The 24,111-nt window shown below is 43.8% G+C and overlaps 2 protein-coding genes across 5 annotated transcripts in view; one reads left to right on the top strand and one right to left on the bottom strand.

The window, feature by feature from the left end:
- Positions 1–985: 985 nt before the first annotated feature.
- On the top strand, positions 986–8,850 carry ddx27 (DEAD (Asp-Glu-Ala-Asp) box polypeptide 27). The gene is made up of 21 exons (XM_085776822.1): positions 986–1,191; positions 1,689–1,838; positions 1,920–1,979; positions 2,085–2,298; positions 2,583–2,635; positions 2,716–2,802; positions 2,885–2,990; positions 3,073–3,246; positions 3,845–3,995; positions 4,368–4,467; positions 4,562–4,703; positions 4,819–4,972; positions 5,385–5,466; positions 5,621–5,798; positions 5,900–6,006; positions 7,277–7,373; positions 7,464–7,555; positions 7,683–7,803; positions 8,159–8,255; positions 8,342–8,401; positions 8,480–8,850. The coding sequence occupies exons 1-21, from the start codon at positions 1,108–1,110 to the stop codon at positions 8,499–8,501; spliced, it is 2,331 nt and encodes a 776-aa protein (XP_085632948.1). The 5' UTR covers positions 986–1,107; the 3' UTR covers positions 8,502–8,850.
- Positions 8,851–10,906: 2,056 nt separating this feature from the next.
- kcnq2b (potassium voltage-gated channel, KQT-like subfamily, member 2b) overlaps positions 10,907–24,111 on the bottom strand; it is a 15,568-nt gene continuing 2,363 nt past the window's right edge. Inside the window, exons 3-19 of one of the 4 annotated variants that reach the window (XM_085776820.1) lie at positions 23,716–23,806; positions 23,041–23,167; positions 22,299–22,474; positions 21,073–21,198; positions 20,613–20,723; positions 20,425–20,520; positions 19,403–19,497; positions 19,252–19,320; positions 18,738–18,767; positions 17,731–17,810; positions 17,332–17,550; positions 15,562–15,609; positions 14,173–14,281; positions 12,564–12,695; positions 12,347–12,467; positions 12,065–12,240; positions 10,907–11,874 (exon numbers count right to left, since the gene is read on the bottom strand). In XM_085776820.1, the coding sequence (XP_085632946.1) occupies positions 11,181–11,874; positions 12,065–12,240; positions 12,347–12,467; positions 12,564–12,695; positions 14,173–14,281; positions 15,562–15,609; positions 17,332–17,550; positions 17,731–17,810; positions 18,738–18,767; positions 19,252–19,320; positions 19,403–19,497; positions 20,425–20,520; positions 20,613–20,723; positions 21,073–21,198; positions 22,299–22,474; positions 23,041–23,167; positions 23,716–23,806 (2,500 nt within the window). In that variant the 3' untranslated portion in view covers positions 10,907–11,180. Of the gene's footprint in view, positions 11,875–12,064; positions 12,241–12,346; positions 12,696–14,172; positions 14,282–15,561; positions 15,610–17,331; positions 17,551–17,730; positions 17,811–18,737; positions 18,768–19,251; positions 19,321–19,402; positions 19,498–20,424; positions 20,521–20,612; positions 20,724–21,072; positions 21,199–22,298; positions 22,475–23,040; positions 23,168–23,715; positions 23,807–24,111 lie in introns of all 4 variants that reach the window. The other 3 variants (XM_085776817.1, XM_085776821.1, XM_085776818.1) reach the window with 3 other exon arrangements.

Raw genomic sequence — 24,111 nt, 5'->3', positions numbered from 1 at the left:
AAGCAAATATTAACTGAAGACTTCCATGATGTCAAGGTTCAAGGTTTGTTTTTATCATCCACCCCTGGGGGAAAAAAACTGTCTTGCATTAAGGGAACTGGTGCATAAAACCAAACCTGCGTGTATTTACTCGGAAAACATGCAGAGGAGTGAGGTACTTATTCAGCCCTGCGTAATGTCTGCAAGTCGTCCCTCCAGCATCCACATGACCACACAACCCCAACACTCAGCCATGCAAGGCAGGCTGCATGTAGCCTGTGAGGTAAAACCCAGGGTTAAACAGTCATGGTGTGGTAACCACAGATGAATCACATCTCAGTCTGAACAGTCAACAGAAAAGCTACCTGAAACAATAAGAGAGGAGGACATGTCCCCCTCCTGGTGCCCACTAAACAGAACAGACAGTGCCTGAGGGCTGTAAAGCCTTTATTCATGTAAACACTCCTTTTTATTGTTTTGTGTTCAAGGTGTTTTCTGTTACTGGTTTCTGTCTTCTTTAAGTTTGTCTTTGGTAACCTCACTGTGAGGTCACTGTGGCAGAGAGTCGTCTCTCTTTCCAGGAAAATTTAAGCTTCCTAGGAATCAACTGGTTATGGATCAATCAGTGTGTGGGTGAGAGAGAGGGAGTGTGAGTGTGTTATTGGGGTGTTATTTGTGGACAGAATAAATATATGTTTTACTTCAAAAGAGCTGACCCAGAATCTGAACCTAAAAACCTAAAAAGGAAAAAAAAATCTTAGCCAAGTTCTCAAAGTGTCCTCACAAGGTCAAAGGTGAAATTGGCCCTGGCAAAGACAGCACAGTAGTAGGCCATATAGGGCCACACAGAGCTTCAGGCACACACACACACACACACACACACACACACACACACACACACACACACACACACACACACACACACAGAACCAATAAAGTTTGTTAAAAAAAAAAAAAAAAAGATCCATGAGCCGGAAGTAAACTGTACTCACTTCCTGTTTCCGTCAACACACGTGTGTGGAGAAAACTGTGGACCGGTTCCCAGGTGCCGTTTCTACCAGATCCAGATCCAGATCCAGATCCAGACGCAGACCGGGTCCGGGTCTGTCTGTAGCCGTGTGGTCCGACATGTTGGAGCAGCTGGGTCTGATCGGGACCATCCGGGACGAGGAGCAGAGCCCGGAGGAGCCCGACAGCGAGTCCGACCAGGAGGTGAGTTGACCCGGCCACACAGCCGAGACTGTCCCCGGAAAACTGTCGAGGCAGGCCGCAGGAGGTGAACCAGACTCCGGCTGAAAAACAGCTATTTACCGCGGATTGATAAACAAATATAAACTCGTAGCTTGAACCCGAAACCTCTGAAGCTGCGGATACGATAGACTCTACACAGCTCAGACCACTGGCCTGTAAACAAATAAAATAAGTCTGGATCATCTAGGAACAACTAAATCAAATGGGTTTATGTTAAAACTGAAGGATTAGCCTTTGAAATGAAATGAAAACAATACAACACAGGGAACATGTCCCAATGTGTTTTATTTGATTTACTCGGTACTCGGGTCGGGACGGTTGTTTTTGTTGTATATTGACTGTGTTTGTTATGTTTATTAAGTATTTCTGTTTGGGTTTATTTATTAACAGTTGCATGGTTGTGTTGTTGTCTGTTATAACTCTCTCTCTCTCTCTCTCTGTGTTTGTGTGTGTTTTAGGAGGAGAAGATCATCCTGAACAGGAAGAAGAAACTGAAGAATTCAGGGTCCAAAGACTTTAATGCTGACTTTCAGTTTGGAGAGAGAGACAGCCTGAACCATGACGACGACTGGGTTATGGCCGACGTCATGAAACAGCTCAAGAAGAAGGTATATGTTGTACACACGGCGTATAAGGTTCCCTCTGTTGTTCTCAGTCGACCATATATTTACAGTGTTGTGTATTTGCAGAGAACTGTGACGACTCTGGACCAGAAAATAGAGAAAATCAGGAAGAAGAGGAAAGCTGAGGTGAGTCGATGGCGTCGATGCCTCACCTGCCTTTTGTTGATTAAAAAACACTGTCTGTGCAAATACTTCTTCTGTGTGTAAACTCACATTTGTTTTGACCTGCAGGAGAAATCAGCTGGTGCTGCTGAAGATACTGCAGACGAGAACAAGGAGGAGGGGGGAGAGGAGGAGGAGGAGGGGGGAGAGGAAGAGGATGAAGAGCAGGATGTAAAGCCTGCAGCTGGAGAAGCTGATGAAGATGAGGAGGAAGATGAAGAGGATGATGATGATGATGATGATGAGTTTGACTCAAGTGACGAGGAGATTCTTACCAAATCTGGTGAGTTCAGCAGAGGCTTTTATTTTGAAGTATGGCAAGAAGCTGAAAGATCCTTTTAGAGATAGTACCCCGATAATCAACTATTTAATTTAAACGACACTGAAAACAAACTGCAGCTTGGAACAGAAATTTAAAATGAAAATTTGAAAAAAAAAAAACAACAACCCAAAATAAATATATATACTATATATATATATATATATATATACTGTATATACTGTATATATAATATAAAAATTCCAATTATTTATATAATTGTGTCGTTGACTTCCTGTTTCCTGCAGACACGCTAAGAGAGAAAGAACGACGTGGGAAGAAGAGGAAGGCAGGAGAGGAGGTGAGGATGAGGAGCTGGTGCTGTCACATGTCCCTACCTTGTCCCTACCTTGGTAACCGATGTGTGCGTTTTTTGTCCAGGCTCCAGAGGCCTTCTATGAAGATGCGTCTCAGTACGACGATCAGTTGATGTTTGACGATATGAACCTGTCCAGACCCATCCTGAAGGTACGAGATGATCCGTGTCTCTACGAGGTTTTCTTGGTTTTGTTGTTGTTGATGTTTGTGACATCATATCGTGTCGCCGCAGGCCGTCACCGCCCTGGGCTTCAAGCAGCCGACCCCCATCCAGAAGGCCTGCGTTCCTGTCGGCCTGCTGGGCAAAGACCTCTGTGCCTGCGCTGCCACGGGGACAGGTACCGTGGTTACACCTGGAACCGGTTCACCAAACTGGGACCGGATGAATAAATATTAAATATCATCGTCTCCTCTCCTCAGGGAAGACGGCGGCCTTCATGCTGCCGGTGTTGGAGCGTCTGGTCTACAAGCCCAGGACATCCCAGGTGACCCGGGTCTTGGTTCTGGTTCCTACCAGAGAGCTGGGCATCCAGGTTCACTCTGTGGCCCGTCAGCTCGCCCAGTTCACGTCCATCACCACCTGCCTGGCTGTCGGTACGTCTGATGGCTGGTTACTCATTTATTGTCACACTGTCTATGTTTACGTTCAGAGCAATACTCCAATATTAACCCCAAATAAGATGTTGCCATGTAAACATCAGTTTCTGGTCACCTTTAGTCAGAAAAGGCAATATTTGGACGAAACAATAATTGTCTTGAGAAATGTAGAGTACTCCAGTCTCACAGGTATTATTGAGACACTCACTAAATATTCCCATTGGAGTTTTTTCAGCATTTTGCAGCAGTTGCCAACTTCTTGGTGAAGCATGATCTTTATGGGTGTTTAAGTCATGTGTGTAAACAAATAGAGACATGACCATTAGCTCTGCTCAATATTTCCAGAGGAATTAATATTATGAAATGTTTGGATGAACATAAACGCTGAAATATGTCATGACTTCATATGTCATGATGTAAACTACTAGTGAGTGTTGCCAGTTTATTCAGATAATGCTGATGCACATGTAAACAACCTTTTAGGAATATTGCCTTAACCAGAATATGGAGCAGCTCAATCAGAATACGGTTTGCATGAAGCGCAAGTTTGACTTGGACCCTGAGACTGACTTCACCTATCTCATCCTGTTTCCAGGTGGTTTGGACCTGAAGTCTCAGGAGGTAGCACTGAGGGCGGGGCCAGATGTCCTGATCGCTACACCCGGTCGGCTGATCGATCACCTCCACAACACACCGAGCTTCGAGCTGTCGCACATCGAGATCCTGATCCTGGACGAGGCTGACAGGTAAATGCTAGGTGTGTTTCTGTTAACCTGTTACATGTGCGATTTGGAATAGCAAACTTAAAAATACAAGCAATGGAAACACAACTTTCAAAAAAAGTCACATTTTGGGAATATTGAAATGTATTCATTTATTAATTTGGTTTTAATTCTATTGTAGCGTCCTGGTCCTGGAGAGACTGTGGTTTCTCACACTGCTGATGTTCTTCTGAATCTCTAAATAAGAAAGTTCGCAGTGTCAATCTTTCTAAAAGACATAGCTTCTATTTTGCACAAAACTGCTGCAGAAACCGACCCACTGACCCCTGCAGGAGAGGAAGCTTCACTAAAACAACTAATAACTCACCTGAGTGGTTCTGTGTGTCTGTCTCTTAGGATGCTGGACGAGTATTTTGAGGAGCAGATGAAGGAGGTCATCAGGTTGTGTTCCTACAACAGACAGACCATGTTGTTCTCCGCCACCATGACGGACGAGGTTCGTGCTTGTACCCGTGTCATGTGACCTGCGGCTCCAGGTGTGTCGGTACGAGTCATGTGATGCGATGCGATGTGACCTCTGTCTGCTGCAGGTGAAGGACCTGGCAGCGGTGTCGTTGAAGCAGCCAGTCAGGATCTTCGTCAACAGCAACACGGACGTGGCTCCGTTCCTGCGACAGGAGTTTGTCAGGATCCGACCGAACAGAGAGGGAGACAGGGAGGCGGTGGTGGCCGGTGCGTCCCGGTTATACAGCAGCGAACCGCAGTACTGCTACTACAGGAGTGGTACTACTACTATGACTAGTACTGATGCTGCAGCTGAGTAACTGAGTGTTGTGTTTCGTCTTAGCTCTGCTGACCCGAACCTTCCAGGATCACGTGATGTGTTTCACTCAGACGAGGAAACAGGCTCACAGGCTGCACATCCTGCTGGGGCTGATGGGCCTGAAGGTCGGAGAGCTGCACGGAGAGCTGAGCCAGAGCCAGAGACTGGAGAACCTCAGGTACACAGACTGAAACCCACAGACTGAAACCCAGGCTCACAAACAGAGAACCTCCAGAATCATGTCTGTGCCTACGTCTGTTAAAGGGATAGTTCAACATTTTGGCAAATTGGCCCATTGCCATAATCGCTATAGTCATAGCAGTAGGTTTCCCTCATTAAACTCATCAAATACAAAATCCCAAAACTCCACAGCGCTGCACAACCACCACGCTATGAGATAATGACGGAACGATACGAAACAAAGCCGTATTTACCCTGTATTTACCTCGAAAACGGCTTTGTTTCGTATCGTTCCCTCATTATCTCATAGGGGAAACCAAGAAATTCCCTTAGCCTCCATAGCGTAGCTCTGAGCAGCCAGCTGCTGCGCTCCGTTAACCCTTTCTGTCCTTGTTCTCCGTGTTCCCCAGGCGTTTTAAAGATGAACAGATAGACATCTTGGTGGCAACAGACGTAGCAGCCAGAGGTCTGGACATTGACGGAGTGAAAACGGTGAGAGTTACTAAAGTCTTGTTAATAAACAGAAGCTCTTACTGGTCTATTAAAAAAATGGATTTGAACTTCGACAAACTCACGTTCTCTGTCTGGATCCTGCAAATAAATCTGAAGACATGTCTGTCTGTCTGTCTGTCTGTCTGCCTCTCAGGTGATAAACTTCACCATGCCGTCCACAGTCAAACACTATGTCCACAGAGTCGGCCGCACAGCGAGAGCCGGTCGTTCAGGGCGTTCGGTGTCTCTGGTCGGGGAGTCTGAGAGGAAGATGCTGAAGGAGGTGGTGAAGTCCGCCAAGAACTGTGTGAAGGCTCGAGTCCTGCCGCCAGGTACGAAACACGGAAGGAGAGAGTTGTCAGTGTGTCTGGGAAGTAGTTCAGTCCAGAAAGATGAAGAAGCTGTAACTAAACTCTCTCCCTCTGTCACCCAGAGGTCATCCTGAAGTTCAGAGATCTGATCTCCAAACTGGAGAAAGATGTTGATGCTGTGGTGAGGCTGGAGAAAGAGGAGAGAGAGCTGGCTGCGTCCGAGGCCAAGGTACACCTGACACACCTGACACACCTCAGCACTCTCACATTGTGTTTTCAATAGTCAATCAGCTCGAGTCAGAAGAAAAGGGAGGATCGGCTTGTCAATCAACTCGTCACTTAGTTTGTCGAAGTGTCTGTGTAGCACAAGCCATAACATTTCATTAACATGTAATTTACCATCCAATAATGAATTCTGCAACATTTTTAATCTAATATATTTAAAGCAGAAGTAAGTGATATATTTGTGTTAATATAAGTCTTAAATAGTTATATCTTCCGACAGCAATCACTTACATAGAGTGTTTGGTCTGAAACACGGGTCTGTCAGTCCCTCTGCTCTGCTCTGAGCCGAGGAGAAAACATTTATCGTATCCTACAGTTTTTATCCAATGAGGAGAGAGAACGGCATGCAGGGCTGTGTGTGCAGCCAAGGAACGCCGTGAATGTGGCGACGTAGGGACGAGGACTGTTATGGTGCGTTCAAGGAAACTCGTATTTTTCCGACCGTGAAGTTGTACCAGTTCGATCTGGTACGAGTTCACCGGTCGGAAGTTACGAGTGGCCGTTATAGTGCACTTTCACCGGTAAAACAGGTCGGAAAAACACGAGTGGGTTGCCTGGAACGCTACAAAGTCGTAAGTTGTGACTTGAAGCTTAGCGAAAACGACCGGACCACTTACTTCTGCTTTAATACGTAAACATAGAAACAAACAGCCAGTCGCAGAGCTTCATGCTCTGCTGTTTACATCAGTTCACCATCTGATCCTGACCTCTTTTCCATCACAACAGCAGCTGAGGATCATGGGTATTGTAGTATTTACTGGTTAGTGAGTTAAATACTTCACACCATAAACCTATGCATTGCTTACGGTCTCTGTATAGTAATAATTATACAGTTAGTAGCTACTTAGTTTAGACTTACTAATGTTCACCTCGGGTTACTGTGTGGTTGCTGTGGAGATGCTGTTGAGTTACCAGAGTAACGACATTAAAGGGTTACTATGGAGTCTTACAGGGTTCTAACTGTGATTGCCATAGTAACGTATTGTAGTAAATCTAGTCATTAGCTGCTCTTCTCTGGAGGAGCGTCTGGCGAGCGACACTAGCTGCTGTGTTGAAACAGATCAATAAATCACACGCAGATGTGTTTTAATTTCATAAATCATGTGGAGACAAGCTGAAGGGTTTTTTAAACTACCGGTGTCTAATCATATTCTGATTACTAAATAATGTTTTTTTTATATATATATATATATTTTGTCTTTTTGTGTGTGTAGTTGAGCGTGGCTCAGAAGCGTCTCGGTGACTCCGCCTCTTCAGCTCAAACACAGAGAGTCTGGTTTCAAACACAACAAGAGAGAAAACAGAATCGCGGTGAGTGTCAATACAAATTGTGCTGTACTTCACCCGCTACAGTTTCCTGAACTGTACTGACGAGCTGCTCTTCCTCCTCCTCTTCATCAGTGTCGAAGGCTCTGCAGGAGTTCGATCTCGCTCTCAGAGGAAAGAAGAAGAGAGACAAGTTCCTGAAGGATGGCAAGAAGAAGGAGCTGACGGTAATAACACATCACATGGGTGGTGCTGTCTTGTTACATGTATCATAACTTATGTGATGTTTTGGTCTCTATTGATCCGTTTCTTCATGTCCTCCTTGTTCTCTGTGTCTCACCGTGTCTCTGTCAGGCTGAGGAGCGCTCTCAGTTTGAGATCTTGAAGGCTCAGATGTTTGCTGAACGTGCCGCCAAGAGAGAGAGACGACCGAAGAGAGCGAGAGCGATGCCTGAGGAGGAGGCGCCTGCTAAAGGTCAGAAACCCCCACATACATAAACATACTGATTAAATAAGAATACACTGACGAAGCCTATATGTGAACTGTCTGCTAAATGCTGCTAAAATAGCTTGTTGTCTGGTTAATAAAAAATATGCAATGAACAATATCCAGCTCAATATAAACATGAAAAAAATTACTTTGAACTTAACTTATAGGCACATAGGAAACATTCTACATTTCAGTAGTTGATTTTTAACATTTATTCACACTTTTTTTGATTGAGTTAAGATGAACAAGTTACAACACAAAGGTAGTAGGTCTGAATACTTTCTATAGCCACTGTGGTGGCAGTTGCACTAAACCCATCTCTCTCGTCTCGTCTCTGTAGCAGCCAATCAGAAAGCGAAAAAAGGAGGCAGGAAATCAGTGTTTGATAAAGAGCTGACCAACACCAGCAGCAAGGCTCTGAAACACTACCGAGCAGGGTAAGGCTGCCTCTCAGTAAACACCTGTCCTCTCAGTGCACACCTGCCTGTCTGTAGACTTGTCTCACCTGTCCGTCTTGTTACAGACCGTCCTTCGCTGACAGAAAGCGGCTCGGTATGGACAGGAAGCGTCCTGGCAACTCCAGGTGAGTTTCACTCTCTCTGTCCACTGCATAGTTGAGATTGTTCAGTAAAAGTGGCTGAAGATCTGCTTTCTTTGTCAGGTTCAATAAGAAGAAGAAGTGATGACCGAGATGGCCACCTGGAGTTCTCCCACTTTTTCATGTTTTGTCTCTTTGTATTCCCTGTGTAAATGTTTTCCAGTTAAGTTCATTGAAGAACTTTTAAATAAAGTTGCAGAGAGGATAAAAACGCCTCTAGTTTTTGGAGTTTAGTTTGACTCCTTAACATACATTTAAAAAGTTAATGTTAAAGAATGTACAATGTGGGTTTTTATATGTCCATATATTTAAAAAGAGACGAGGCATGATAGAGTATAAATTGCAGGTGTAAATCCAAACTCCACGTAAACTTCTGGTCGTCTCTTTTAATTTTCAAAAAGAGTATATCTGGTTATTAAAAGCTGCAAATTTTCTTCAAGCAGTTGGGGTTCTTTTTCCCTTTTTTCTTAAATGTACAAGGAGTCTCAAACATTTTGCATTAAAGAGCATTTTACAATCTAGTAATTGACGTTAACTGAATTTAAGTCAAGTTAATGAGTAAATTGCCAAATCATAACAGAAGTCATCTTGGGGCACTTTCAATAAAGGGCAGTTTTCGACCTAACATTGAGATTATCATTAAAAACTATGGTGATGCGTTTATCAACCAGAGACTTTCCCACACCACACAAACAGACCAGAGATGCACCATATCCAAGCAAGCCATTCAATGTCCATTCAAACAGTGACAGTACTTTTGTTTTCAAACCTGGGCAATGTTTTACAAATTAATAATTAATCCAATGATCATCAGTGATTCAGAAATCAGGTTTGTTGTGATTAAAGGTTTATTTATACTGAAATACAATCAAACAGGCAACATTCTGTACAAAGATACAGTGTATGTTTTACAGTCTCGGCTGCAGAAAGGAGATTAACACAAAGATTTAGCTTCTTCTCCAGAACTCATTTTAAGAATTTTGAAGTAACTAATAGCATGTAACCTAGGCTACGGGTAACCATCAAAAGCAAAGTTTGATACTTAATACTGTCGGGTTGTTTGAACAACAAAGTTCCACATAATTGTTTTTGAAAATGTATCCAGAACAGTTTTAAACATTTCAACACAGGTTGACGGTCAGATAAATGACATAAATCCTTCAAAAGAGTCTAAAAAATAAAATCAGAAGAGTACGGCAAATCAGTTTAACTTCAGAAACATTAAATAAAGTGTTTCTACATTCAGTCTAATTTGCAGGTCAGCAAGCAGCAGGTCACTAAACGAGTCACTTTTGTCAGCCAATCAAAGAAGAACTGATCTGTCAGCTGAGCATTTACCGTTTATCTTCATCCTGATGATGAAGATGATTATCAGTCTGATTATTGATGCAACCTGAAATACACACTGAACCTTTATGTGTGGTTTCAGGGGGTGGGAGTTGATAATGATACCTGTAGCACCCCCCAAACTCTGTATTTATCTCCACTGCTGGTAAGAAATGGTGAGCCCCACATCCAGAGTTCAGGCGGTAAAACAGACTTTTATTTTGGTAAGTGTATCTTATTTTGGTTTCCTGTAGTGACTGATTGTCCTGACTGCCCCCTGCTGGACAGATTCAGTGGCTGATTCACAAATTCATCCATCAACCAAATATCATTCCTGTTGCCATTATTTAATGAACTGTTGGGATTAATAATGAATATTACTTATAGAAGAATAAACTGTTGGATGGTTACATTATATATACGTACTTACGGTTTTATGACATGATTGTGTAAGACAGCTGCAATGAAGTGATATGGGAGTTATGGGAGCCATAACTGTCAGTTCACTAAACCCCTCCCCTGAACAGTGACTGTTCAATCACAGTTTGGCAACTGTTAAAAAATGTGATACATTTCGAGAGAGGGTTATGTCCTTGCATCAACTTTCCAAAACTACGTGCAAAAGTCTAAAGACTGAATTAAACATGTTTTTAATATAGTGGCACTTGTTAGTATTAGTAGCCTCAGTCTGTTAGCATGATATGATGTGTGTGGCCATCCTAGACGTCTTTTAGAGGGTCGTCCTGTTTACACATAAAAACCAGATGGAAACAATAAAAACAATGAAGCGAAGATTTCATCTTTGAGTAGTCCTTTGAGGTTTATGTTAACTGAATATTATCTTACACAAAAATTGGCAAGTGGCAAGATAATTCAGAGTGTGGATTAATAATAAACATTACTCCTCTTTGGGGAAGCGACAGGGAATTTTTTGAGTGATTTTTGGTGTAAAATAATTAGAATAAAATCACATTAGATGACGACATCACCACCCTTCAACCCTGCTGTGGTTATCACTCACTGCCTTTAGAGGGCAAAATAAACATAATGCTCTGTGCAAGAAATAGAGATGTCAGTGTCTGTTGTCATGGTGGTGTGTCAGTCAGTTGTTTCCTTGATATATTATTGTGTTGAGTTTTGTAAATGGTGATGATTAAATGGAAGTGTGTTAAAGCAGTGAGCCAATCGGGTGCAAGCGTCCTGAAGCAGTGAACCAGTCATTGACGGTGAGGACAAACATTAACCATACACGTTAAAACATTCACACAAATAAAAACACCATGATCCCTTTGTTCCCGCAATGCTTCACTTTGACCTTCCAGCTGGTGTTAAAAGTTTTTGACTCCGTTTCACTTCACAGTTTCACAGTTGTCATTCACATTTTATTTAATTGAAATTAAGGGTTCTGCTGGTTCTGCCCTGGTTGTTACCTTCAGCTCTACTTGGGTCCAGTCCAGGCCCGGTCCGAGTGAGGCGACGGGGCGCAGAGCTCCGAGTCAGAGTCTGACTCGCCCTCGGCGATGTACGGCCGGACGGTGGCGCACCGGGCGCTGGCGCCTCCCCCCCGGTGGTCGCCTCCCCCCCGGTGGTCGCCTCCCCCCCGGTGGTCTCCCAGGTTGGTGGAGGAGTAGAAGCTGCTGTTGAGGAAGTCCAGGTTGTCTCTGGACTGGGAGATGGAGAAGCCGCTGAAGGAGCGCTCCAGCTCCTCGTGGTCCACTGACGGGATGGAGATGGAGGCGTCGCTGTCCAGCTTCGCCTCCTCCCCTCCTTCTCCTCCTCCTTCCTCAGCCCCACTGGCCCCACCCCCTCCCCCTCCCCCTGCCCCTCTCTCCTGTCTCTCGGCCCCCCCTCGCTCCCCGGTGCTGTGGCGATGCGACCGGTTCCCGCCGTGTCGCTCCCCAGCTGGAGGCGGCGGGAGTCGAACCAGTGACCCGTCTCCAACGGGACTCGGACTGTTGCCATGGCTACGCTGAGGAGGGTGTGGGGGCTGTTGGTGGAGCTGGGAGCTGATTGGCTGCCAGGAGGTGGAGGGGGGGCAGCTGGGGGCGTTGCAGTTCCTGTGTCCGGTGGAGCTGCTGGAACGGACCATCTTCGTGACGACCCGGGACTTCTCTGTAGGGTCACCAGTCACCCTGCACAACACGTAAACAAACAAACACAACATGTAAACAAGCGTGAACAACTGAAGGGTGCAGGAACATCTCTGGTGTGACAGGTTCTGGTACGCTACTGTTTCTGCCCTGTCACTCGCTGTAACTGTGTGTTCCTGGCTCTGTTCTGTCTAAAAAGTAAAAGGTAAAAAAGGTAAAAGTAGACACTGACTGCAGGATTTTAGTGGTGGACTGGCTCTTCTCCAGGTGATCCACCGGGCTGTGGTAGGGCGGGGCCGGGTCTGGCTCCTTGGATCCGAAGTAGGCGTCTGTCTCAGCCTGAGGTATCCCCATTCGCTGAATGTAGATGTTAACCAGGAAGTCTAACTTTCTCTCCATTGACTGGACCTAAGGACAGGAGACCAGCAGAGGACCAATCAGACTCCAGGCTGAAATGACATCAGTTTTCAGCTCTGCTCTGCTTAAAGTTCATTTAACAGTGGCTCTTGGTTACCTGCTTCTCCACCTTCCCCAGCCGTCCCATCATGCTCGGATCCTCAGGGAGCTCCTCACCGGCTGCTTTGGGACGGTCTTTGTCTGCAATCGGCGTTCCTCTGCCAACTATCTGATCCACTCTGCCAATCAGAAGACAGGAGACGGTGTTGGAGGCTGAAGAAACCTCAGATGCAGCATTATGTTGGGAGTCAGAGGTCAGAAATTTAGTGTCATACCTCGACTGGAGGTTCTTGATGCGGGCAAGCATGTCCAGGTGTCCAGCTGAGTACTGCTCGATCACGTCCATGACGTCATAGGGACGAAGACTCTCCTTAAATTTCCTCTTAGATACCATGAAACGCATGATGCTGGGAGAGAAAGAACACAGGAAGTCAGATGTCAGCTAACTGCTGATGGTTGGGGAGACCTCTGGTGGGATCAGACAATAGTTGCATGAGGCATGTGGCGTCTATTGGGTCTGGACAAGTCTCTCTTAGGGACAGTCTGGACTCTAGACTATTTTGATCTCCTAGACCTGGAAAGTCCTTTAAAAGGGTAGTTCAACATTTTTGCAAATTCACCTATTGCCATAATCTCTATAGTCATAGAGGTAGGTTCATTACCTTTAATTGTCAGTGCATGTTGTTTTGAGAATGGTGGTGAATGTGCAGGTCACAACTTCTTCACAAGAGCATTTTGGAGTTGATGAGTTTTGAGTGAGGGTGGACCTGTACCATTCACCTCTATTGTGTTAACTAAGCAGCTCGCTACTCTGTCCCGCAGATCTCAAAACGACATGCGCCGATAATTAAAGGTGGGATTGTAGCATAGGCGAATTTGCCAAAATGTTGAATTATCCCTTTAAGAGCTGGTTTGGAGTGTAGACTGATCAAGTCAATGCAAACAGCTGGTCTTGTTTCCATGTAGAGAGGTTAGCTCAGAGTTTGGTGAGATCCTGAATGGAGGTGGAGGGAGGACTGCAGAGCTCACAGAGGAACCCAGCACTAAGTGAACTGTTCATTCACCTGTACGTTTCCACCGACAACCAATAGATGGCATCATGAGTCAGGCACATCAGTTGCATATTTCAAAGTCAAGATCAAAGTCTTTGCAGATATCGCACTGGACGATTTTATCTGTATACTGTCAGAACCAGCTGACCAGACAGGAACAGACATGGTCCATCACTTGTCAAGCCAAATCAGATTCATCTTCAGAGACACAGTCCTGATGCGGGTCGCCTCCATTAGTCTACAGCTTGGTCACTTATCCTGGACCATGGTGAAGCCAAAATGAGAAACTATAGACCGAAACCAGGCTTCTACTAATACTTGACTTTTGGTGCTAATCCAGAATCCAGTACAAGTACCGGTCCTGGTTCCAATACCAGACTATTGAGACTGCATCAAACCTCTGTTTGATGTTGAAGAACCTCCTACAGATCTGAAGGTTTAAGGTCAAACAGGAGGGGAGCAGTGGACTGTAGGACACCAACACCACCAAAAGGGATAAAAAATAAAATAAAATAATAATAATAAAAGAAATGTCTTACCAAACAGCACAACAGAGGAGCTATAGTGGCAGACAACAGAAAACAGTGAAACAACAGAAAACAGTGAAGCTAACTTGAGGTCAGACTAACTGGTCTTACCCAACAGCTGATGATGACCTTTGACCCTGGGGTGAGCAAAAATAAATTAAAACAAAATAATGTGAATAAAAAGCAGAATGATTCAGTGCATAATAACCAGCAAAAAAAGGTGAGCAAAGCGATGAATGATGAGCAGATAAGCTAATAAAGTAAAATGATTTCTCTGAGTGAAATAAAAACCAAACAGTTCGTACCAGATGGCTCTGATGGTGACCTTTAACCCTGGGGTCAGATCCTGAGGAACAAACTCACAGTGACAGCTCTTGTTGTCGTCGGCCATGTCTTCTCCTGGCAGGCTGGCCTCTGAAACCACAACAACATCATTGTCAGAAGCGTCGGCCAGCACCCCCCACCTGAACCATGTGACACTGCAGCACATCACTCAAAACCCACAAACTTACTATGTCTTCGAGGATCCTGGGAGAAGAATTGATTAAGATGAGGTCCAGCATTTCTCAGGTTCAGTCCATCATTACACTGAACTGCAGCATTCATTCAAAAAATATTGAAACTTTACTTGTTCTTTATTTCATATTTGCATGGACTACTATTCAACTGGCACACATTTTTTGTTCATATCATTTATATCGGTGCAAGTAATATCGAAGATGAACATTTTAATGGCCTTGATGGTTTTGAAATACAGCTGGCACTTTTGAGCCTAGTTTTGTTATTTTTACTGTACAGTAAAAATGCCTTTCACATTACAGTAAATTTTAATGGTCTCAATGGTGTCAATGGAAATCTATATCTATATATCACATGATGGTCTGTGTTCAAAGCTTTAAAAGAAAAAAACAATATTATACATGATTTTAAGTACTTCCTTTTTGCTGCCACCACATTAAGAATTTTATTTATAATAATTGCTTATTATGCAAGTAATTTGTTTGTTTGTTTGTTTTTTAATCGAACTACAGCCCTAATTATTTTAGTTTTGCTTCCAAACCATAATATTTTAAAGGGATAGTTCAACATTTTGGCAAATTATTCCATTTGCATAATCCCTAATCCCATTATAATGGGATTTCTTGGTATGTATCAAATACACAATCCAACAACTCCAAAACGCTCTCGTGGACAAGTTGTGACATACACATGCACCACCACGCTATGAGATAATGGTACGTTACGAGACAGAGTTGTTTTCGAGGATCATGCAAAACCGCTGATGCGCGTTCGCATCGGGAGCAGTTTTTCAGCAAGCAGGGGTCACAACTTGTCCCTGAGAGTGTTTTGGAGTTGTTGGATTTGATGAGTTTGATGACAGATACCAAGAAATTCCATGAGCCTCCGTAGCGTAGCTCTGAGCATGTGGCTCTGCTCCGCCGTTGTAAAAATAACTTGCACCGACAATTAAAGGTAACACCTACTCGAAAGACTATAGGAATTATGGCAATGGGGCAATTTGCCAAAATGTTGAACTATGCCTTTAACTGGATGTTAAGAACCAAACTTGTCCAAGTGTCCTGATTGAACCTGTTTTATTTGAGTAGAAGCTCTGACTCTGGAGAGACCAACCCTGATCCCAAACAGGGATAACAGAGCAGCGTGGCTCAGTGTGTGTGCGCGTGTTTTCTGACCTGGGGAGTTCTTCTGTCTGAACTCTTCATCCTGCATCTCTATCAGCACTACAGGAGGAGACAGAGGAGACAGAGACCTTCAGCAGGGAACTCATCATCATCATCACCATCATCGTCAGGGCAGAGGACACCAACAGAGAAACAAACACCGGTCAGATACGCAGGCGTTTACAGACTTAGAGAAAACAGTCCAAATTCATTCAATTCTCAATTTCAGTGCAGATACATAATTATTTAGCACAAAGACCAGATGCAAACAAAAACTGTTAGCCTATAGTCGCATAAAGGCGAGGCGGAAACTGTTAGAAAAGCTTAACTTAGCACAAAGATGTGTAGGAGAAAACTGTTAGCCTAGCTTAGCACAAAGAAGCAGAGAGAAACTGTTAGCCTAGCTTAACACAAACACAAGAAGCAGCGAGAAACTGTTAGCCTAGCTTAGCGCAAACACAAGAAGCAGTGGGAAACTGTTAGCATAGCTTAGCACAAACACTAGCGGCAGAGGGAAACTGTTAGCCTAGCTTAGCACAAACACTAGAGGCAGAGGGAAACTGTTAGCCTAGCTTAGCACAAGGCAGAGGGAAACTGACAGCCTAGCTTAGCACAAGGACTAGAAGCAGAGTGAAACTGTTAGCCTAGCTTAGCACAAACACTAGAGGCAGTGGGAAACTGTTAGCCTAGCTTAGCACAAACACTAGAGGCAGAGGGAAACTGTTAGCCTAGCTTAGCACAAACACTAGAGGTAGAGGGAAATTGTTAGCCTAGCTTAGCACAAACAAAAACAGGAGCATAAAGTCTAGGTGTACAAGAAGAGAAAACTGGCAAAGCTTAGCAAAAACATAGGTTGCGCAGGAAAACTGGGCCTAGCTTAGCACAAAGACTAGAGGCAGAGGGAAACTGTTAGCCTACCTTTGCATAAAGACTGCAAGTAGCCTACTGGGAAAGTATTTGCTATCACAAGGCTAAAATCATGTGAGATTCAGTTGTTGAATGTTAAGTTAAATAGCAAGGGGTAAAAAGCAATCATGTGTAAGCCAATTAAATCCAACTAAAACGAGGTAGATCCAATATAAAACACCCAGGTCCTGTATCAACCAGTTTTCCCAGATGATGAGGGTTGGTCTGTTTCTCCCCATTTCCTTCCCTGTCTCCTTATCTCCTCTCATCCCAGTAACAAATCATATGTTTGGTTCATGTCAGGTTTTGCAGGTGTCTGGTTTCACTGTGCTTTGAGTGCTTGCTCACGATGGTAAGTGTTCGGTTTCCCCCAAGCTCACTCTGGTAAGTGCTTTAACGTAATACTGCTATGATTTTGCACTGTATAAATAACATTAAACTTGTTTTAAAAAGTTTGTACTGACTTAATGTGTTTCTGGCATGTATTAAGTTTAAGTATGGTGTCCTGAAGAAGCATTTTTTTCTGCATACATGATTAACAAAAATATAATTTACTCTATAACACATCTACCTCCAAAACATTTAAGCACACCTCAGACGTCTCACTGCTGCTGTGGTTCCTGGGCGATTTATAAGACCTGGACACTGGACTTGGTGCCCAGTCAAGTGAACTGAGAATTACTCATTGAGAGTGAGTCTAGAGAGTTTTAAACTCGTACCCAAGCTTGTTTGCAGTTTGATGTGTCCATTTTACAGATGTCTAGTTGTTTATAATGGAGGTCAGTGGGAAAATGATTTTTAGCTGCAGTACCTTGAGTGAGCAGTTGGACTGAAAGGACCAGTCCTCGCTCTCGGCTCTGACTCGCCTTCATTTACCTTCAGAGTTCTGGCGGGAGGCAGCTCCGCGGATCCTGAAGGCCTGTCGGGTTCTGCTGCGTTCTCCAAAGCTCCAGCTCTTTGGGACCTTGCTGGGACTGTCCTCCAGATTGGGTTCCAGGCTTGGGGACCGCCGTAGGGCCTGGACTCCCCCTGGACCTCCAGGTACTCCAGGACTAGGACCCACACCAGGAGTACCACCAGGGGCTGTAGGAGCCACTGAGGAGAGGAAGAAGTGAAGGACAAACCGAGGTCAAGTACAGGACACAACATAATCAGAGCTACTGTGTCCTCATCAAGACTTTGCTCCACATCATAGGAAACATGACATTAACCTGATTCATTTAATGAACTGTCCAATGACATCAACATCTTAAAGATTTTAGTTGTTTGACTCACCATGCTGAGGAGAACCTTTTCCTTTGGTCCCTGAACTCCTCGGCGATGAGAAGACCCTCTCCTTCAGACTGACCTTCTGACTGCAAACACACAGATTCAGTTGGACCTTGTGCATTAATTTGATGTTTTCAACCTTTAAACCTTGTTTCAACTTAAAGGGATAGTTCAACATTTTGGCAAATTGGCCCATTGCCATAATCGCTATAGTCATAGCAGTAGGTTCATTACCTTTAATTGTAGGTGTAAGCTATTTTCAGTACGGCGGAGCGCAGCAGCTGGCTGCTCAGAGCTACGCTATGGAGGCTAACGGAATTTCTTGGTTTCCCTCATTAAACTCATCAAATTCAACATCCCAAAACTCCACAGCGCTTTTGTAGACAAGTTGTGACCTGCACAACCACCACGCTATGAGATAATGACGGAACGATACGAAACGGAGCCGTTTTCGAGGTAAATACAGGGTAAATACGGAGACTGCTTGCTGAAAAACTGTCCCTGAACGCAACGCGCATCAGCGGTTTTGTATGAATTTACCTCGAAAACGGCTCCGTTTCGTATCGTTCCGTCATTATCTCATAGCGTGGTGGTTGTGCAGGTCACAACTTGTCTACAAAAGCGCTGTGGAGTTTTGGGATGTTGAATTTGATGAGTTTAATGAGGGAAACCAAGAAATTCCGTTAGCCTCCATAGCGTAGCTCTGAGCAGCCAGCTGCTGCGCTCCGCCGTACTGAAAATAGCTTACACCTACAATTAAAGGTAATGAACCTACTGCTATGACTATAGCAATTATGGCAATGGGCCAATTTGCCAAAATGTTGAACTATCCCTTTAAGTTACAAGATGTATTTTGTTGTTACTTTCTATCAGTGATGGTTAAATATATCCGATGAATTAAGAAAATCCTTTCTCAGGAGATTTGAATAGCCTGTTTGTAAAGGTCAGAGGTTTTAGGGTCTCAGTAGAGGATTTTCCTGACGTAAGAGTGAACAAGGACTCTGGACACCCACCTGGGAGATTGTTCAGTCTGGACATCTTTCCTGCAGGGACATATAGACAGGTTGTTATTATAGTTTTGTTAGAATTTAATAATTAATAATTTAATTTAATAATTTTCTTGGTTAATGGTCATTGACACTGACTTGCACATTCAACTTTTAAACCTTAAATTTACCAATTTTCACCCGCTACATAAACATCTATGTCTCATCTACAAAAACTCTTCACCTTCATTGGGTGCCTCTTTTTCTCCTTTTATAAGACTGTCATCGACAACGTTAATTTTGTCTGTGAGCTTCCAAATGCCAATATCAACAACACTTATTTATAACATGGACTTGTTTATTAAATTTAGATTTTTCCCTGCAGTTTGTGGTGTGTTTGCTCAGTTTTATCAAGCCTTGTCTGTTTTGTACAGAAGGTTTATAGCCCACAAATGTCTCATATACGTTTATCTTACTTATAATTATTATTGTTGCAGTACTTGGTAAATTGTTTATTTATGTGACTTGTTACATTTCAGACCTGAATGAGAGTCCCGATTTGTTCTTAAGGTTCCTCAATAAATCCAACTGATTGAGAGGAGGAATCAACCTGTAGACAGACAGATTTACATGTGAGGATATGAAGTGACTATAAAACAAAGATGTCTGCAGGTGCACAGGCGCAGTCCTACCTGTACATGGGGACAGAAACTGTCCTCTCGTAATAATCCCAGGTTGAAGTCAGATCTGTTCGGGTCAGATTTGTGGCATAAACCCGCCATGCCGCCTAGAGACAAAAAGGGAGTGGTTGTTGCTATAGAAACCATGAAAAAGATGTTAACACTGCAGGAAATAAGCTGCTGTAAAAGCACCACTTTGGAGATGTTGAACAGATTCAATTAGCTGTGTCTCCGATATCTCCACAACCACTCTGAGACGTTGGGTTGTTTGTGGCATAATGTTGTGAGGCTAGTAAGTGTTTTCAATCAGTCAGTCAGCATTTCCGTTTACAGTGTGTCGGACTTCTTTACTGCAGAAATTAATCAGAGAGGAAATCTGTCAGACAGCCAGCAGCTGTCACAGATGACGAGCTCAGACAGACTGAAGTCTGAAAAAACACTGTCAGAAGAAATGAGTCTGACCTTCAACAGCCAGAGAGGAGAGAGTGAGAGTCTGACTGAGAAATGAGATACACTAATGTGTGTTACGCTCAATACTTAAATTGGATTATTTCAAGTTTCACTTGGAAAACAGGAAAGCCTTCACAGATGCAGACTCTTCTCTTTGGATTAAGACTGACCAAGGGAAACCTTTGTAACAGCATGAGTGTTAAGGTGTGATTCATGTTTTTATCTGTCCCGGGCCACTTAGTGAAAAGAACCACTGTTGACGTAATGGCTACAAAGACACACAAATATAAAATCCAGAATTAAACCTGATACAATCTATTTAACTCATTTCAGAGCAGCAGTACACTGTTTGGATTGGTTTTCATCTGATGGATGACACAAGAAAATTATACATGTATTGTGTTTTTGTGCTCTGACCGCCACATCAGCAACAGGGCTGAATAACTAGCTGGAATCATGTGTGAACATCATAGGTCAGTCTACGTTGGCAATAAAACCACGGTCATCTTCTCCGCCTACTTCCCCACAGCTGACCGGTCGGTGTGCAGGTGGGCGTGATCTGTGATGTCATAGTGTTGGTTCACCTGTATGAGTCCAGCTGCTGGGTTTCGTCTCTTCTCAAAGTGTTTCTGTCGGTGCTGCTCCTGAACCTTCAGAGCAAATCCAGAACCCAGGATCCCCTGAGGACGGACACATGGACAGGTAACAGGAGACCAGGTGAGCTGGATGAACCGGGAGGCAGTGCCTCTGTCTGATCATTTGAGTTACTCACAGCAGGCAGAGCGAAGAATGAAACTCCGATCAGAGTGAAAGTTGCTGCCAGAAGACGTCCATTCCAGGTGATGGGGAACTTGTCTCCATAACCAATGGTTGTCAAGGTGATCTGAGACAGAAATGGACCAATCAGTCACATCAGAAGATTAATTACATTTTAAATCTAAATCACTGAAAATAGTGAAATATTTCCCTGGATTCATAAATCAGAGACTAAAACCAGATCAGTGAATCAGAACTCAAGGTTAGGAAATTCTTGATTAAACCGTATAAGTTTAAATCCTATCGACTGAAGACATTAAACAGATGTTGTGTCCTGTTGTTGCTAGTTCTCAGTCCCGTTTAAATCCACCACATCATGTTAACAGGACTGCCCGTTGTCCTAACATCTGCCACAGTGTGTGTGTGTGTGTGTGTCTGTGTGAATTATTGTGTGTATCAGTATGTATTGGCCTCACCAGTCCCCACCACAGTGCGTCAGCGTAAGTTTCAAACTGTGCGTTGTCTTCCTTCTCTGCCAAATAAACCAGGAAACTGGCCAGAATGAGACACAAGAAGCCGATATACCAGGCTGTGATCAGCTCCTGCAGAGGGGAGAGAGACATCAATTCAGATTGAGTGAGAGATTATTCTGTAATTACACTGGTTTACCACAAGTTTTGTTTTCCTGATGTCATTGTCATATTGTTCTGCGACTGTTCTGTAAATTTAATCTGATTTAATTCTGTTGAGAGGGAGAGGGAGCGTCAAATCAAATAACTACTTGGTGCATTTTCTGCAGTTAGAAGAAAACTTTACAAGCAGATCAAACAAACCAATCAGAATAGGTTCCCTTCTGTCAGCTCTCCTGATCAAATAACAGCCAATTGTTCAACTTCAAATCAATCCTGCTGCTTTTCAACCACTAATCAAAGAAAATCAAGTTAACTTATGACAGCTATCTGTGTGACACTGGAGCGACCGACCAAGTAACAACTGTCTTAATGAATTATGTTCTTCATTCCTCACATTTTAAGGTTCAGTGATATTGTTCATCCGATAAATCCATCAATAAAGCTTATTGAATTCAAATGAAAAAAAGTTGAGGGACAGAGAGACATTAGGTCATACAGGAAGTGAAAGAGAGAGAGAGAGAGACATTAGGGTAGACTGAAAGATTAGATTCGGTAGAGTCAGACAGGTGAAGAACAATACATCGTGTCCGTACACTGAATTTATTTCTGACACGCACACACACTTTGTAGGATCCGAACAAACTGACACTGAGACATGAGACACCAGAAACACGAGAGAGAGGAGGAGGATGGGGTAGGAGGTGATCGATAACATTGATCAATACAATGCGAGATCAATGGAAACGATCAGATGTCAGCAAAATGATACCAAGAAACCAATAATGCTGACACACAGACACACTCAAATGCACGCACGCACAGTTAACCCATGTGACCACATCATGTTTCATGCCTAATTCTCCCTGCAGCTAAATACTGAATCAATAAGGAAGGTGATCAGGAGGTTTGGGTGAACCCTAGCGCCTATATATACATACATAGATAATTAGATTTGCATATGAAAGCAGTCGAAGTGCCAGTTTACATGTGAGCATTTCAACTGCTCTCAATTTTAGAGGCATCAAGTGACAGACAGGTGACGAGGGGAACACAGGTGTTTCCCAGTTTACCTTGCTGTGGGCGTAGACCACAGATCCCAGCAGTTTCCAGGTTCCTCCTCGTCGGTCCATCCGGATCATCCTCAGGATCTGAAGGAACCGAAGAGACCGGATCGCCGACGTGGCGAAGACATTGCCCTGAGTCCCCGCGGCCAAGACTGAGATGGACGCGATCAGCACCATGATGTCTGGAAGAGAAAGGTCAGAGCTCGGAGGTCAGAGGTCAGAGGTCAGAGGGAGAGACGGGTCGGAGGTCATGGGCACAACATCCACAAGCAACACCTGTAGAGCTGATTCAGGCCAATTCCCATTATTCATTTAAAAAAGAAAAGAAAAAAAGACTCTCTCTGTGGTGCCAAGAGCTGAGCAAAGAAAACAGCGTCCAATTTATTTATGGCACCATAAACAAATTACCAACCGCGCTCGGAGAGCTGCACCCTGGCAGCTGAGTGTGTTTCTACCTGCCATACTTTTGGGAACAGTGAGTGAAATGAAAATAGTTACAGGTACTCAGATCTGATTTGCACATCTCTGCAAGTATCCATTTGATTACCTACGACAGTGAACTTGTTTCTGCCTTTGAACTTGTAGTTTGATTCCCAACTGCCTCTCAAGTCATCAGATCCACCTTACCCAGGATAAACATGTTGTCATGTTGTCATGACGACACTCACCTGTCTGATTTGTTAATGTCATTGTAAAAGATCATGACACACATCTGTCTAGGTATAACCATGTTGTTCACCAGACTCACCTATGACACAGAATGGTTTTCTGGCGAATTTGAGTCGTCCTCTCCATCCTCTGTACCGACAACAACAACCTGCAGCCCAGATCCTCACCATGTACTCCACCCCGAACACCACGATGGTCACTACTTCCTGTTAAACAACAACAGCAACAACACACTGTTAACAACCAACTAGAGCTGAAAACTAGCCACTTCTTTCTTCTTTCATCAGTATTTTCTAGATGGAGTCCGCTACAATGAACAGGAAATCTTCACATTTGAGAATCTGGAAGATATTTTGAGGCATGTTATGCCTATATTTGATAGGACAGACTGTGTAGAGAAACAGGAAAGTGGACAGAGTGGCTGGGGGAATGACATCCAGTAAAGATTATCGGGGTCAGGAATCAAACTGGCGATTACCACTTTGCCCTATGCCAACCCAATGGGATGTGCTGTAACCACTCATCCACATCATCTCACCAATTAATCGGTTAATTGCTGCTGCCGCTGCTAAAGCAAGCCCACATGGAGGAAACATGAACTGAAGTAAAAAAAAATATCAAAGCACAGGAGGAGAGGAGCTATAAATATCAGAAATCACAAGTTCTATTCACAGAAATGTTCCAGTTCATCAGCTGACCTCAGATCAGATTAGACTGAGAGCTGCAGATAAACGGTGCTGTTGAGAGGTTTTACCAGGATGTAGAGCGCGTCCTCTGAACTCTTCTCGTACTCTTTGATGGTGGAGAACACAGACAGGACCAGACAGGAGAGCACCAGCAGGAACCTGAACACAGAACATTCAACAGTAAAACACACATACTGTACTCTGCCGTGGGCATGAAAACTGATCTCAGGTCTGTGTTCCAGGGGGAAGCTTTAGACTGTGACACCTGATCGTATTGCCTGTCTTCAGATATTGATCCTCAGCTCTTCCTGAAAGTGGAAACTGACCTGAGTGCAGCACCAACCCATTTGTTTTAATCACTGATGTTATTAACGTCAGTTCTATTTTTCTGTTTGACCGATGATAATTTTCTCTTTTATTTGCTGCTTGAGACGACACTTTGGTGCCGATATCGATCAATCACT

This window comes from Trachurus japonicus, chromosome 5 (assembly GCF_045865225.1).
Source record: "Trachurus japonicus isolate A0001 chromosome 5, Traja_1.0".
NCBI classification, from domain to species: domain Eukaryota; kingdom Metazoa; phylum Chordata; class Actinopteri; order Carangiformes; family Carangidae; genus Trachurus; species Trachurus japonicus.
This window is presented reverse-complemented; position numbering and strand designations above follow the sequence as displayed.